The following is a 17,309-nucleotide window of genomic DNA, read 5'->3' as shown; positions in this document are numbered from 1 at the left end:
TTCTTTTATGTCTGACCTGTCCCGGTTTTTGCTCTGCAAAATCTAGTCACCCTATCCTTGGTACGAGAAAAAAATTGTGAAATAGGAAGCTGCAGTAGCTGGATTAACATTGATTTTACTAGTGAAGTATGCCAATGCCTCCCAAACTTAAAAAGACTCTGAACCGTTAGGTGTTTTTCTGGCACAAAGGTGGCAAAATCAGTGAAACTGATGTTATTACTCTTGAATCCATGGAAACGGGATACTAGTGTACTTCCCATGGATTACCGGGAAGTCACAAGGACCCAGCCCACGATGACTCAGAAGTTTGGTTCTTGGTTAGAAACTTTCAGCTTTAGGTTGTCGATTAGAACCTCCATCGGGTAATTAGTGGTCCTAGTTTCTACGTTTTTGGGTAGATTATATGAAATGAGTTGGTGGCCTCTATCCATCTCCAAGTGAGCAAGTAAAGCATTCAATCAAAGGCACCATTAGGATAGGAGCACAATAACTTACATTCGATCAGCCACAGCAGAGAAGCCCGGGAATGGATGAGCACAGAGCCTGGTCGACTGTCTCGGATGAGTGAATATGCTTGAAGCACAACGGTTGCCAGAGCAGGGGAAATCACTAGTGTAGGGGACCTAAATTTCCACATTTCTCAACCTGACAGTTTTCAATGGTACTCATTTCACACCAGCATGTATGCAGTGAGGATTCAGTCTGAGGGCGTGAGTAGGGGTAGGTAGGGCAGGTGAATTACTGTTGTGAATCTTTTCTGAAAAATGAACCTCCTTGCATGCAAAAGCCTAGCAGGGCTGCTCAGTACCAAAATACAGACACAATGTAAATTTGTTTTTTTAATGATGTTTCACAATTTCAGGTGTAATCCTCATCTCGGGGAAGAAGGTTCCCAATGTCTGCATAGAGAAAGTTTTCACTCCATCATCTGTCCAAACGTATGGTTTGCCAAGCACATCATGTGGTATTGCACAGTTAATGCGTTTTTGTTTTCCTGCCGCTTTTCTTTCCTAATCGGCTCCACTCCTAGAAGCAGAAGCAGATGGGCAAATGTTCAAGCCGAGCAGAGGTAGGTAACCAGTTCACAACAGTTCGATGGGACACCACGCGTCTCACACCGACTCAAATTCCTTCTGCCAGGCTGTGTATTTGTGGCTTAAATTCTTTGCAGATGGCTTGGTGTGTGCGGTCACCTCTAAGAAGTCTGCTGTCGTAACCGTGTCCAGTTTGATTACAGGCAAATCGTTGTTTCCTAAAAAAAAAAAAGAAAGAAATCAGTGCAGTATCGGATAATAAAAACACATGTAATTTACGACAGTATTAAAAATCATAACTGTGGTAGCAATTTCTATATAACACGCGCGAGTGCCGGCTTTAGAGTTGGTGGTGCCCTGTGCGACAACCTCTGTTGGTGCCCCACCCCAACAAACAATGGGACATATTTAAGAGCCCCTAGCGCCGCAAAAGCGTCATTTTTTTATTAAGCTAAGGTGGCGCTAAAGTGGCATTTTCCACGTGCAATATTTACGACATTGCGCCACTTTGTAAACCCTTGTGCCACATTATGCCTGCGCTAGGCATAATGTATGCAAGGGGGCGTTTCCCCCTTCAGGGGGTTCGAAAAAATGGTGCATGGAAATCTCTTAGATTATGCACTTTTAAAGGGGGCATACCATTATTTATAATGGGCCCATGTGTAATCTGCAAGAGTAGCGGGAAAGTTTTGGCGCTACTCCCGCAGAGTACATCAATAGCGTTAAAAAAAACACACAAAAAACGCTATTGCCCCCTACCCTGTGCCATGGTGCACCGTATTTTAAGTGCGGTGCACACATGGTGGCAGTGGGGGGGGGGGTGCTAAGGGGCGCAGGGAAAGTGGCTCTACACCCAGTGCAGTGCCACTTTCCTTAAATCTACCCCATTATTTTTTGTGTTGAGTTGTATGCTCACTCAGAGTACATAAAATGTATGCTCAAATACCATGTAAATGTGATAACCATTATATAGGAAAAATATATTAAGACCAATGAGTCACATATAACTTTTATTGTAGCCTAAAATAATATGCATATCTTGTTTATGTAATTATTAACATTTTCTAACTGTGTTAATTTCGTAAAATACAATTAGCAAAATTCACGTAAATTTAACTTTACGGGCTTTCGTTTTTGTGTGCAATATCATTTTCAATGGATAGGACTGCCAAAGATGATAATCTTTCATCTGTCATTGTGGATCTTAAATATGTTTTAACTTTAGCTTAGAAAAACCTCTCTCTCCACTAGCCACTATCACTGGAAGAGTTACAAGTATGCGCAAAGCCACCCAAATATTAGGAAAGATATCTTGCATACTCATGTCATGAAGAAACTGCAATGCTTCATGAGGAGTATTTTTACCACTAGGGAGAATAAATTGAAAGTGCTTTAATCCTTCATTTAGGGCTGACCCATTAATATCAGAATACTCGCCATCAGTAAGGGCTACATGTAAATCCCTGCAACAAGCAGAAAGACCTTCAGGTAGAGCTTTCAAATTATACAAGAATCCCCACAACTGTGTATGATCACATAGTTGCCGGAAACGTTCCTTCAAAGATGTTAAAGCTGCATCGACTGGGATGAGGAAAAATTCTCGCTTAAATGTTTCCTCTGGGTTTTTAGTCATTTCATCAAAACCTTCGTAATCAAACATCCTCTTTTTTTTACGTCTGCGTGTATCTTTGAAAGTAGTGTCTGCTGCAAGAGATGTGGCTAAAATTTTTGCTGTTGTCTTTGCTTCTTCCTATCCATTCTCTCAGTACGAGGACAAAAAGTTTAGAGTGCCCTCTAACAACGCTGTTGCAGTTGTAACATCTACTTTTTCGCTGTGCCATTGTTTGCTGATTTGATATAAAATGTCTTACCAAGCAGAAAGGGCTATCAGAAATTTGAAGTCTATAAGTTGCTCAGTCAGGCAATATGCTTTGTGTCGGATACCTGCATCTACAGCATTTGAATCATGTATTTCTGTTAAGGCATCATACATTTCTTTTGCTTGGGTGCACATCGCTTTTACGCTTTCAATGTGGCTTTCCCAACAAGTTACACTTGATGGCTTTAGAGTTAGGGTAGGTACATGATTTAGTCAAATATTCCATCGTTGAGTTGAAGCATAAAACAGAGTGTAAGTTCTGTGCAGTACTCCAAAAAGTTAAACAGTTTCTATAGATGCTGCAGCTGCATCCAAAATCACTAAATTCAGAGAATGACAACCTCAGGGAAGAACAAATGCTCTTGAATTCATTCGGAGAATTCTGGCCTGGACACCTTTATTTTGACCTTTCAAGTTGGCACCGTTATCATAGCCTTGACCTCGTAGATCTTGTAAATTCAAGTCTTGTCTTTCAGCACTCCTCATAACAGTTCTGTTAGTCCTTCACCTGTGGAGTCATTCACCTCTTTAAAACCTATAAAATGCTCCTTTACAGAGATGTTCTTTTTTGTGATATCAGTAAACCGTATGGTCAGTGATAGCTTTTCAGAATGGCCTATGTTGGGTGTGCAGTCTAATGTAACAGAAAAATATCATGCTGACTTTGCTTGAAGTAGAATATCATTTAGCACTTGGTTTGCTAAAAGATTGATTAGTTCATTCTGTATGTTTTTTCCAAGGTATTCTCCTTAGCACAAACATGTCTCAAATGTTCTTGGGTCACAACATCAAACTTGCGAAGAAGTTGTACTAATCCCAATAAATTTCCATTATTTGGTGTAAACAGCTTATCAGAGGATCCCCTGAAGGCTAAAAATAGAATTACAGACATAAGCCTTTCTAGAACACCTCTCCAATGAATAGTTTCTTGGTTTATCATTTGCTGATGTGATACATCCACAACTTTATTTAACCAAAGTCTCATCTCTGTTTCCATCCAAACACAATAAGATGTCATACGATCCTGTGATTTTTCATGCTCCTTCAAACGAATACGAATGTGTCTCCAGTTACGGAAACCTGTACTTGCTAGAGAAGTTTGTGACTTTACAGATGGAAAACATCTGCAGCAAAAACAATATGCACAGTCTGACGTTTTTGAATAAACCAGCCATCTGCGCTTTATTATTTCACCATTGTCCATTTTCATCATTTGAAAGATTTTAGAAAAAAATTACATTTATTTTTATCTAAAGGGAATGTTATACCCTCTATTTCAGGTGGACCAGATGTTACAATATTATCCACAAATGTAAAATTTAATTTGTCTGGGCACAGTGCTGGACCAGCTGTGTCATATATGGAAGATGAGGAGGTATTGTGCCCGTTTGACGGTGTACTAGTTTGATTATTTAGAGCATCAGCTGAGTTATCTTCAATTTATTTTTCAGCTGAAGCCAGAGATGACTCTAATTCAAAATTTGTAGCATCCTGACACTGAAATGATGACCCCGCTTCTTCGTCACATTGTTTTTTAGATGGTCCGTCAAGTCGTAAAAATTACATACGGCTTTTCGCAGATTTCTGTTTTTGTGCTTCACTTTCTGCTTTCCTCTTCAGACTTTGTGCTCCTGATAACTTTTTTGGTCTCATTCTTTCAAATTACAGTTCCTGATGTTAACCTGAAAATGCACAACATTTCTGTGTCAGTTTAATGTGCTAGTTGTGATGTGATGTGATAGGGCTGGGATGGGGGTCTCAGAACTTGAATTTCATTATAACTGTAACAGGCATTGCATCCATTTTGGTATTATCCAATCCACTTTCCGGTTTGGTTGTAGAAGGGTACCTAGTTGAGGAGGGGCACTACAGACTGAAATCGCGCAAATGGAGAGAATATTTTCATAATAAAATGTATTATGTGTGCAAACAGTGCATATTGATTATTGAATAGATAACATATAATTTGTCCCTCTTTATATTCCCACTTACATACTACTCTCAAAATACTAACTGCAACAGAGAGAACGGAATAATAGTATAATGTTGACTTATCATCAGTAATGCATTGAAATTACTAGGACTGTGGGAAGGTTAAAAGTGGCACACCTTTGTTGCAGTGAAATAGAATCTCTGTTTACACACACGGCCGAAGGCATCTTGCAGATCCTCCTGCTTTGTATATCTCCTGTTTATCCCACAAATTTGAGGCAAGATTTCCAAATTATATTTTTGCACTAACATTTTGTAGCAGACTTTTGGGTTCAAGCTAGGGTTGCCACTTTTCTCAAATAAAAATAGCAGCCACTTCTGCATTTTTGGGGGTCCTAAAGGGGGCCATAGCTTGTGCTTGACCAGCAATTTGTGCAAAATCCTTTTTATTCTTTTTATCACAGTATGGGCTTCCTAGGGGCTGCTGCCCATCTCACCTAGGGCCTGAGGAAATATGACATCACCTCCATTCTGTTGGATTACAATCATCTTCAACACCAGCTGCATCATTTATAGAGCCAATCCGAAAACCATCTACTCTTATCTTGCAAACAAGCAATCTCTTGTGACTTACTATTCCCACAGCCATGACACCATCAAACTGGCACCTAAAAGGACTATAAAAGAAAAAAACAGAGCAGCTAACTTTTCCATCCACTCATACACAGGGTTAGGCACAACATATCATCCCATATCCATTAGGACTGTCCACAAATGCTGTTCCAATTGTGGTAAGCATCCAAGACACACCTCTTGAAAGAATCCTACATAACAGTACACTTCTGCACCAACAGCCCAGCTATCCCTACTATCATGTGTTGCCTGTATGTATGCGACTGATCCTGTAAAATGTCTTGCAGACTATTTGCTAGGTTTGTGCTTCACAAATACCACACATACCCATGATGCCGACCTTAAAATGCCTCCGACTAGGAGGCAAGAGTGGAGGATCTACTGTGAAGCCGAAGGAGTGACAGAGTGCGTAAGAAAAAAAAGCCCTCTCGCCAGGACTCCCGCTACCGGAAGAAATTAAATGTGTGCATTTGGTAATCAATAAATTAAAGCCTATATTGGCTCCCTAGCAGTCTTTAGATTTGCAGAGTCATTTGAAGCTTCATGGTGACAGTTTTTCTTTTTGAGAGGTAGAGTAAGGGTTTTACCAGCTAAGTTCTGAAGTGTGTCCTTTTAATGGGCAGAGACAAAATATTTGTATTAGATAGAGTCTAATTGTGTATTACTAAAATATACATTTTGAAAGTGCTTGTTTCTTCTTAAACACTGGTGCCCAGATTTACTAAGCCCTTGTGTTGCTGGGTCCCACATGGTGACACCAGGCAGCGCAAAGGCTTACGTAAGATTTACAGAGCCACACAAAGCCATCTTGTGTGGTCCTGTCTGGCTTGGTAATTCGAGAGTAAAGCAAGGCAACATTTAATCACTGCCTTGTGTTACTCTGTGTTGAGAAGACGTTCCATAGGTGGAGTGTGGGCTTTCCCACACATCCACCCATGGATTTTGGAGCATTCCCAGATTTACTAACGGTACTAAACCTGGGAATGCTATACCATCCCAACAGATGCGTAACATGGAGAAATATGTTTATTTCACTTCATTATATGCTCTTTATAAATGTGCTGCATTATGCATCACAAGTAGAAAGAGGAAAGTGCCTTTGACAATTGTTTTCACAAAAACAATCCTGTCTGTAACACAGACACCCTTACACCATGGCGCAGGGTGCCTGCATTGGCGCTAGGCAGCACACAATGTGCCTGCACAGAGAGACAGCAGAAATGCACCATTTATTAATAAATATGGTGCATTCCTCCTCTCCCCATTCAACACAGTGCAACAAGGTCCGTTGCTTCATTGCATCAAATGCTTTTAAGTCTGGCCCTGAACATTTTTTTAAAACTTTTTGCGACAGCCTATTTTATGCTGTGTGTATAACAATTTTGAAATAATGACTTACATTTTCACAGTGCTTTCTGTCACAGACTTGGCTCTCGAAGCACTATAAATACCTAAGTCACTATGCCTCACTGCACCAACTGCAATTAAGTTTTGTGAGAACCTTTAGTTACATACAGAGACTTCGCAGTAATCACATTAACCAACTGAGGTTTCATAACGTAAAAGAGTGCATTTTCCACTGATTTGTTTAGTGTGCTTTTATTTTTATTTAAGCTGTGTGCAATATTTTATATGCAGCTACTTGAAGGTGAATGACCAATAAAACAGTTACATAATATTTTGTTTTTAGTTATGCCTTTGACCGATCCCCCACAATCACTATCTGCATACCTATTACACTCAGAATGAGGGACACTCCCATGCTTCTTTTTATGCACTTTAACCCCTGCCTTATCGCTTGGATAAGTTAGCCAAGCTATTACTCTACTCCTTTGCTTTACCCCTTTCGAGCGGACCAGTTCTCTAATGCTGCTTCCCATTTCTTGGGTCATGGGTCACAAAATGAAAGCCCCTTATAGAACTGATGAGAATAAGGCAAATGGAGATTTTGAAAGGGAAATCCGGCAAAAATTGTTAGGAATGAATATGTTTTAGTCTGTTGAAAAAATTGTATGCACACATTCAATGAGCTCAACAACAAAGTAGCTCGTACAGGGAACCATTAAACAGCTCAGTCTTCTCAGAGTTTATCTACTCTCAAATTACAAAACAATCTTGCAGTCATGGACTTTATAATTTATATACACACTTTCTCTCATCAGTCCGTAATTGTACATTATCGAGGTCAGATTACTACTTTATTCATCAAAATAAAATATAGAACATGAATGTCAATATGATTCAACACTCATCTACATTATATTTGTATTAAAACTATGTCCCCCAGAGGTACACATCATGTGCTCACCACATGGATACAGCCACGGTTTGTGCAGTTTTTTCTACTTCTTATTTTTTTCTTATCCAAGTATTCAAAAATGTACTTATTTAAATCGCCATGCGATCAGTAATGTAGTTAGTGTGTCACAGGCCCGAGAGCAAAGAAAGAAATGGGCTACCTGGCTGCCGCTTGAGTGATATAATATAGCAATATGGAGGAATCAATAGGCCCCTAAGGCCCCAGGGCCACTGCGCCTGTTGTACCAATGGAAGATGCATTCAATTTCCTTAACAAAGTCCCAAAGCAGGGGTTAAAGTGGAAAAACTGAAATATGGGAACTAAGGTTGCCAGCTAAAATAGAGAAAGATTGCAGGCATTTGTTCACGTTTAAAAAGTTTGCAAAGGCCTGAACACATAATTGAAATAGAAAGTAATACATTTTCAAATCAGCCTTACCTTTGATATGCTGTAGAAGAGCGGGGCTCGACTTTCCATGTCAAGATCAATTAAATGAAATCCCTGAACATTGCAAGACCTATTCTGCTATTTTCTAACTCGTGATGCCCCATAAGCAAATATTTCACTGCGGCGCGTGCCTGGGCCGGGAAGAAGTGTCTCTGTCATGTGCACCTAATGACCTCTTACAACTGTTATTTCTATTTCTACGAAGACCAATCTTGTGGAAATGAAAGAGGGGCAACTGTGATTTATGCAGACTTTTGGGCAATGCGACCAGTGCCGATTTCAGAGCAGAAATGGCACACCACAAATGGCACACCGGTGGCACCACTCGCACCGCCCAAAAGCCAGCCCTGACACGTGCAAAACTGTGAACACAGAACGAGAAGCTGTTCATAATATCAGAATCTACAAAATGTGCTGCACAAAAGGGATTCTTCAGTACTAGCCAGCGGTGGCCGCTGCATAACGTAAGCGGTGGGGATGGAGAACGGAGAAAAGGTAAAAATTAAAAAATAGAATAAAAATAACTTACCTTGCCTCCGTCCCTGCCGCCTTGCGCTCCTCTTCTTCCTGTGTCCCAGCATTCACTGCTAGGACACCAGCAGGTATTCAAACCTAGCATGAAAGCAGCACCAAGATTGGTTTGAGCGGCAGTGACTGTCGCTCAGACACAGCCCTGAGGTCTTTCAGTTTCTCCAGCCCAGCTGTGTACACAGCCAGGCTGGAGAAACCTAAGTGTGCTGTGTGTTTGGCCGGCCTCAGACGACCGGCCAAACACACATGCGCACTTAGGTGCACTCTCCCCTCCTTCCACCTCCCATGGCCCCGCCCCTCCCTGCACTGCTAGCTGTGCCAGAAGCAGAAAAATAAAATGATCTATAGTTTCATTTGTCTGCTTCTGGCACAGATAGTGGGGCGACATGCATTTTATGATGAATAAACAGGTGTTACTGTGTAAGATCACTGAGGTGCTCAGTTAGAGTCTGGCTGTCCTGGGACCGCCAGACTCGCGCTGGCAGTCGGACCACCGCCAAAGCAGTGGTCCAGCCTCCAAATTATGACCCTGGAGGAGCTGCCACGGTCTGACCACCGGCACCAGGAGGTTGCTGCGAGATGACAGCCTGCTGGTGCCAGCGGTCACAATCTGCCAGGACAGCGCTGTAAGCAGCGCTGCACTGGGGATTACGACTCCCCTCTCCGCCAGCTTTTGCATGGCGGTTCCACCACCATGCAAAGGCTGGTGGAGACGGGGTGCCGGGGGCCCAATGGGGGTCCCTGCACTGCCCATGCACTTGGCATGGGCAGTGCAGGGGCCCCCATGGACAGCGCAGTCGTGCTTTTCACTGCCTGAATTACAGGCAGTGAAAAGCGCGGCGAGTGCTGTCACACCAGATGCACTGCAACATTGCCGTAGGGTCGATTATGAGCCGGCGTCAATTTTATGGTGAGTTTCCCACTGGGCCAGCAAGAAACTCATAATAGGGCCACCGGACAGAAAACCGGAGTGGCGGTTTTCCGACCCAAAGAGTTTGACAGGTGGCCTCTGACGTCCGCCAAACTCCTCATAAGGGCCTAAGTGTGTGATAAGTGCATTCATTTGAGATTTAGGTGGTAAAGGTAGGGATGCGCTTTATCATCATTGTTATTATTATTGTCTTTTTTAAGATCATTATTATGATTATTATTATTGAATCTTTTTTGTATGTAGCTAAGTTACCCACATGTCCTGACCAAGGAAAGGGAGGACAGCCTCATAGAAAGCGCATATCAAGAGCAATTCTAGAATGAAATGTAAATTGCTGGAAGACACAGACAAATTGGAAAGGACAGAAATAATTTTGAAATAATCTGGTGGCAGACCCTTTTTTTCGGTGGGGGGCACTGGGCAGCAGCTACTGGTCCTCAACTATGGATACTGGGATTGTTTGCCTGTCCTGAATCCACCTTACTGTGGTTCTACAAACTGTGCCAAGTACAACCTCTTCAATACACTACTCTCAGTGGTAGTCATGGTGAGCAGTCACAGGCTTCTCAGGGAGGTGGTGTGGGACTATTTGAGTTCAGAGCTCAACAATCACACAGCAGCACAACAACTGATTCTCTAAATCAGTGCTTTACTTTAAAAATAAAATTAAAAATAAATACTATATATGCATTAAAGGTTTGGTACAATTTAGTGAACTGGATGATGGGACTAGCAGCACCTAAATCGACCATGCTATTCCTCAACCCTGATCACCCTTCCCATCTGGTCCAGGCAGTTCCTTTCCTTGCAGTTATAGTGGTCATAGTATGAATTTAGGCACAGGTGCACATACGTGTAGCTCGGCATAGAGGGTTGAACTTCACAAAGTTGCTAACAATGTTAATTATTCTTTTACATTTCGCAGTGTCAGACTAATGGCCTGACCTCATATCAGGCAAATGCTACCTTAGAATGGTATCCATTAGGAATGCTGGGGAATGAAGCATACTATGAGGGAGGGACGGTAATATAGGTTTAACACTATCGTAAGCATCCATATAATAGATGTCCAAAAGCAAAAACACAAAGGAAATCCATGGACAGGAGATATAGGGCCCTATTACGAGGCTGGTGGTCTGAAGACCACCAGTCTCGCGGTGGCAGTTGGACCGCTGCAGCTGTGGTGGTTTAACCGCCACATTACGAGGTTGGCGGGCAGACCCGCCAACCTCCCGCCATCCCTACCAGGTTCAGTGATCCCGACAGGCTGAAGGCGGTCCTGGTTGTAATCAGCCAGGATGACGCTGAGTACAGCACCGCCCTGCTGATTACATCCTTGTTCTCTGCCAACCTTTACATGGCTGTGCGACCGCCATGACAAGGCTGGTGGAGAACAAGTGCAGGGGGGCTGTGCAGACAGTGTGCATTTCGAGGGTGCTGGTGCCCCATATGTGCTGCAGCATTGCCCCTGACTCTGTTAGGAGCTGGCGACAATGCTGCTGCACCTTTACCACTGGGTTGACTGATCAGCCTAGTGGGAAAGTCGTAATGGGGCCGGCGGGGAGGTCGCCAGGAGTTTGGCAGACAGATGTTTCAGTCCACCAAACTCATATTCAGGCCCATAGTTTACAATAACGCAATTAAAATAGGCCTGATTGCGGAATGTAAAATAGAAATTTGTGAACATGTGTAATGGAAATACCAATTTTAAACTTAACTATCTTGTATTTTCCATATTCGCTCGTACCCATTACATCCTGGTTTTTGTACACTGGCCTTAACCAGCCCCTAATGCTTATGCTAGTCACACTACAATAAAAATCCTTGGAGATTATTCTGTGCTACATCAAATGACGTAAATGTCAAATAGCTCAAATAAAATAAATGAAGTAGAATAAAAAAATATAAAAATGGATTTGGATAAAGAATCATATTCAAATCTTCAAAATGAAGCAACTAAAATAATGTTTTAAAACAGGAAGTTAAACATGTTAAAAAGTTATACCACATAAATATACTGCATCGGGATTCACTAAGCAAGAGTTGAACGGAATTACAATTGATTACATAAATGAAATGGTAAAATGGCCACCCTGTCTTCTAGTTTATTGATTCTTGTTTAAAGATTTAAATTACCATGTAGAGGAAATCATAAATAAAAAGCCAAAAAAAAAAAGATGAGAATACGGTTGAAACTAAAAACAACCCCCCTTTTTAATTTCAAATATATGTAGCTGGTTATGAAAAATGCAAAAGATTTTGCATCTGTTTACTTAGACAAGAAAGGGAGAAGGTAGTTGTAAGCAAACAATCAGAGAGTACAGAAAAAATTAGAACGATCGGACAGTGGAGTGGCCCCCTGCATCTGTTCTTTGCCAGTCTTTTCATGGTAGTGTTACCACCATGAAAAGGCTGGCAGAGAACAAGGTTGTAATCCGCAGGGCAGCACTGCATGCAGCACCACCCTGGTGGATTACAATCTCCACCACAACAAAGTCGCCAGGATCATGGATCCTGGCAGTGCTGGCGGTCCGACTGCCAGAAGTTTAATGTGGCGGTTGGACCGCCACAACAGCGGTGGTCCTGACCGCCACCACGAGTGCAGCAGTCTGAAGACCGCCACACTCATACTGAGGACCTTAATCTGGCTAGAGTCTCTATAGAAGGATTTTGTATGTCACTATTTTGCTGACAAAAAATATTTGCATTAATGATATACTAATAAAAAAATATTAACTTTCTGCATTTTTGTAAAATGTGGTGTAATCCAACATACAGCAAGGGTGGCATTCAGTAAAAATATTTATTGAGAGGTTTTGATGCATACCTGTGCCTGCCTGATGATTTTCAAGAGCATCAAATATTTTTCTCACTGGCCTCATAGCTGCTTCTTTGCACACCAGCCTGATGTCAGAACCAGAGTAACCTTCTGTCTCCTAGTACAAGAACAACAGATTATTTTAGTTGGAATTCACATTTTAACTGTGGAAAATACTTAATACACTATGGGAGACAATCATTGATTTTGAATCAATAGTTATCATACTCATTTTCACAAACTATTTGTACACATGTATATGTATATTGTAGAGGCATACTGGTACATACAGTTACACTGCACAATATAAGCACTTGTGAATTTTCACCCTCTTTTGTTTTATCCGATTCATCCACATCTGAATGCAAACTCTGGTACACAGATGTACTAGTAAATGAAATATTGAAATATTAAATATTCTTTCATTTCAATCCAAAAATTGAGATACAAATCAACACCAAGTCTACACGGCTACATATACTGAGTGTGAAAAAAGCAATTTTGAGGTTACAGTTGATTCCAGCAATGACATTACTGTATAGTGGTTTAATACGAATAATGTAAATTTGATCAAAAATGGTAATATGCATGTTCTCCCTATTCTCGCACTACAATAAGCAAGCATTTCAATCACTATATGTGATGCGTGTGTTTGAGCCAAGATCTCAGCTCATTACACACATAGGCTTTCTTCCATGTATAAGATCGCAAGCATTATTTACAAGATCATCCACCTGAACAACCTGGACACCAGTCATAAACCTTCCTGAACTCCAGCAGAACAGAATCCTAAGAAGCCAACTCCTGCTCAAACTAGACATGTCCAGATTTACAAAAACCTCTACCCTCGAACAATCCCTGGCGAGGCACCAAAGATTTGGAATGCCTGCTTGGTGCACATTAGAAAGGTTACGTGAATTTCTGCCTTGAAGAGGAGTCCTAAACACTTTCTTAAAAGGTTTGTATGAGCTGTGTTCTATGGCCTGAACCTGATTATCCCAAAATACTTGCTCAGTACCTTCCCGCTTATCTTTTTTGAAGGGTCCGGCTAATGAAACCTTCTTGTTTAATCCTTAATCTAAATAAAATTATTGTAAATATGGCGTTGGCTAAGACTTTATGGGGCAGATTTATGAAAAGTGGCGCTGCACCTAGTGCAATGCCACTTTTCTTGAGCCCCTTAGCACCCCCCTAACGGCACCATGTGTGCGCCGTATTTATAATACGGCGCAGCATGGTGGTAGTCAGGGGTACTAGCGTCATAATCTTTTTACGTTAACCTGGCGCTTTGCACGGTTAGCGTAATTTTTTTTGCTGCTAATCCTGCAAAGCACGCAGATGCCCATTAAAACCGATGGAAGCCTCCTTTTAACACCTGCTCTGAGCGGGCAATAAAAGTGCCAAAAAAAATGGCACAAGGACATTTCTTACATTTCCTTTCACCTTTTTTTGGCCCCACTAATGAGGGAACACTTCCTTTACATACACTATGCCTGGTGCAGGCATAATGTGGAGCAAAGGTTTACAAAGTGGCATAACGCATGCATTGTGCCACTTTGTAAATATGGCGCTGCGTTTTTGGCCTTTTAATGCCACATTCTTAAATCTGGGCTTTTGTTTTTCAAAACATAGTAACTGGAATTATATAATCCCACAGTTGTGGCTTTTCCTACATAGTTATGGATTTGCTGCACTCGGTATATAATCCATCATTGCTGGCTGTATATTTGTAGATTTAAAAAAAAAAAAAAAGTTTTTAGGTCACACTGAGCAAAGATTCTTACAACGATGTCACACGTCTTGCCACACAGTGGAAGGTTCACTGTAAAGTTAAACCGTTTTCACCTTTCAGTTGCAGATCTCTGTGTGTATGTGTTAAACTGATACTAAGCCCAAATAGCGTTAACATTTGAAAAAATGATACAGTAATGAAGTAATACTGTCACAAATTGTGCTGCATTATTTCGCATAATTTTCCTTTTCTTGCCACATAATTTTGTCAACCTGGTCCTTCCTGAAGCATAGTTCTAATGTCTCTGACCATGATTTGCTGAAATAAGATGACATGACTATTATACAGTGAAACAACCTTTAGGGCCAGATGTAGCAAGTTTGAAAATTGCGACTTGCAATTTGCGAGTCCTTCCGACTCGCAAATTGCAAGTCGCAATTTGCAATGCAGTACGGTGTCTCAGACACCGACTGCGACTCGCTATGGGGTCGCAATGACCCACCTCATGAATATTCATGAGGTGGGTCGCAAATTGCGGCCCCATAGCGAGTAGAGGCACTCGCAAACATGGAGGCCTGCTGTCGTCAGCAGACCTCCATGTTCGTGACTGCTTGCTAATAAAGCAGTTTTTTTTTTTTTTTTAAGTGTAGCCCGTTTTCCTTACAGGAAAACGAGCTGCACTTAAAAAAAAAACGAAACCTTTAGTTTCGGTATTTTTTCAGGGCAGGGAGTGGTCCCTTTGACCACTCCCTGCCCTGAAAAAATATTTGGGGGTCCAGTCACAAACTGGAAGGGGTCCCATGGGGACCCCTTCCAATTTGCGAGTGGGTTACTATCCACTTGAAGTGGATGGTAACTGCGATGCCATTTGCGACCGCGTACGCGGTCGCAAATGGTATTGCATCCCACTGCGACTCGCAAATAGGAAGGGAACACCCCTTCCTATTTGCGAGTCGGAAATGCATATTGCGAGTCGGTAACGACTCGCAATATGCATTTCTGCATAGGAAACTGCGTTTTGTGACTCGCAAACGGCAAATTTTGCAAAATTGTGCAGGTTCCGGTTCACGACCCTGCTACTGTGATTGTAAATACTCCTGAATCAATAGCCTGATCAAAGAACAGATGCTAATGCCCAGAGGTCCTGCACTCTCCTTGTCCAATCCAGAGCTACTAGGATGAGTTGGGCCCAGTCATTCTTGATATTCGTCAGACCTCAGGGCAGAAGAGGCAGTGGCAGAAAAGCGCATTGAAGTCATGTCCTTCACTCCACCCAGAATGAGTCTCAGAGAAAGCCTTCTTCGGAACTCCAGCGTGCAAAGGTTTTGACACTGCTCAATCTCAGCGGTGGCAAAACAATCTAGCCAGGGTGCTCATCGTCACTGGAAGATGTCCTGTGCCACCTCTGGGTGTAACAAGCAGTCATGATCTAGCCAGAGTTCTCTCCAATGCTGGGAAATGCATTCACAGTCTGCCAGGCCCAGCAGGGGTCAGGAACTTAGCTTGCCCTGGTGTTTTAAAAGATCCAACCAGGTGGTTCATGACTTGGCAAATGCCCTGGCACTCCAACCAGCTCCAGATACGAATTGATTCTTGGCACAGGACTTCACCCTGTGCCCTACTTGTTGCAGTACCCGATAGGGGTGGCATTGTCTGGAGGACCTGAATCAGCCTCCTTTTGATGGATGGTAGGAAGGATTTCAGAGACTGTCAAAAGGCCCACAACTCCAGCACGTTGATCTCCACCTCTCCCAGATGACCTTTCCACTCCTGAAGGGGTCTATGACTGATTGTACTGAGGCGGGCTGGATGCAAGGGGTTGTTAATTTTAATTTTCACTGACAAAAATGACAAATGCTATGGAAGCTACAAGAAAAGTGCTCTAGAAAAACAAGAAAAATGTTCTGGCAATAGTGAAAGGCTGCTCTTTCTACATACTGCTTAGTGTACATGAGGCTTACTGTTCCTGGGTATTTCCTGGATTAATTTATTTGCATTTAACAGTTGTGAGGCTAAATCCATCACCTTGCTATCATGGATGCAGCTTTGTGCTAGCTCCTTGCGTAAACCAAGTCACAAAAAGCACCTCGTTCAGCATTCAGACCCTACTCTTATCTGGGATTCATACAGAAGCTTCAAGCAACCCTGCTGTCAAGCCCTGACTGTACAAATGGCTTTATCATTGGGGGATTGTGCTTTACTCCCTGAGAAGGCTCCAAACAATGCAAATTCTTGGTGAGACAACTGGTACATGTCTACTTTTGTGGCCACATCTCACCAGACACAGACAGTGACATTGTCCAGCATGTAAAGCACTGTAGAAATTAACAGAATAGAATGCTCCGCTTGAGAATAACACCTCCACTGAGCATCATGGCCTACAGGAAAATGCAAATCAGGGCAACTTCCTCCTTACAAGAGGCTAAGAGGCATATTTACAAGCCCCTAGCACCAATGGAGCATCACTTTTTTTGATGCTCCGGTGGCACAGTGTGCCGGCCCATATCTACAAGGACACGCAAAGCCACCGTGCAAGGCTATTCATGGCCTTATTGGTATGACCCGCTTTCACGCATTACACTGTGGAAAGGGGCATTCCATGGGTGTTGCTATGGGTGTTTCCACGCAAGACCCATGGAATCTGACGCATTACCAGACTTACAAGGTTTCGAAAGTATCAGGTTCCTACTCCACCCCAAGGGTGGTGTAAAAGTGGCGCAACAAGAAGAAATATCTTTATTTCTCCTCGTTGTTTCCTCTCTCGATAGGTGGTGCATTCTGCAGCACACACAGAAGGAGGAAAACACCAATATTGATTGTTTATGTGCAGGATGGTCTCCCTTTCTACACATAAACAATCATCCCTGCAAAGTAGGCACCCTTGCACCATGGCGCAAAGGTGCCTGTGTTGGTACTAGGCTGCCAATTGTGCGCCAGCACTGAGGAAGGTACAGGGATGCGTTGTATTGCTGTAAATTACTGCACTTTCCTAATGGCGCAGCTTGGAGCTGCAAGATGGGTTGCATTATTATTTTGTAAATATGCCCCTAAGTCTTGAAACTCAATTCCAGCA

General features: G+C 42.3%; 1 protein-coding gene across 1 annotated transcript in view; it reads right to left on the bottom strand.

The window, feature by feature from the left end:
* Positions 1 to 826: 826 nt before the first annotated feature.
* KATNAL2 (katanin catalytic subunit A1 like 2) overlaps positions 827 to 17,309 on the bottom strand; it is a 266,628-nt gene continuing 250,145 nt past the window's right edge. The window contains exons 15-16 of the mRNA XM_069218894.1: positions 12,514 to 12,622; positions 827 to 1,252 (exon numbers count right to left, since the gene is read on the bottom strand). Coding sequence (XP_069074995.1) covers positions 1,113 to 1,252; positions 12,514 to 12,622 — 249 coding nt within the window. The 3' untranslated portion in view covers positions 827 to 1,112. The remainder of the gene's footprint in view (positions 1,253 to 12,513; positions 12,623 to 17,309) is intronic.

The sequence above is a fragment of the Pleurodeles waltl genome, chromosome 1_1 (genome assembly GCF_031143425.1).
Source record: "Pleurodeles waltl isolate 20211129_DDA chromosome 1_1, aPleWal1.hap1.20221129, whole genome shotgun sequence".
NCBI lineage: Eukaryota > Metazoa > Chordata > Amphibia > Caudata > Salamandridae > Pleurodeles > Pleurodeles waltl.
Note: the sequence above shows the minus strand (reverse complement) of the source record. Positions and strands in the feature narration are given on the sequence as shown.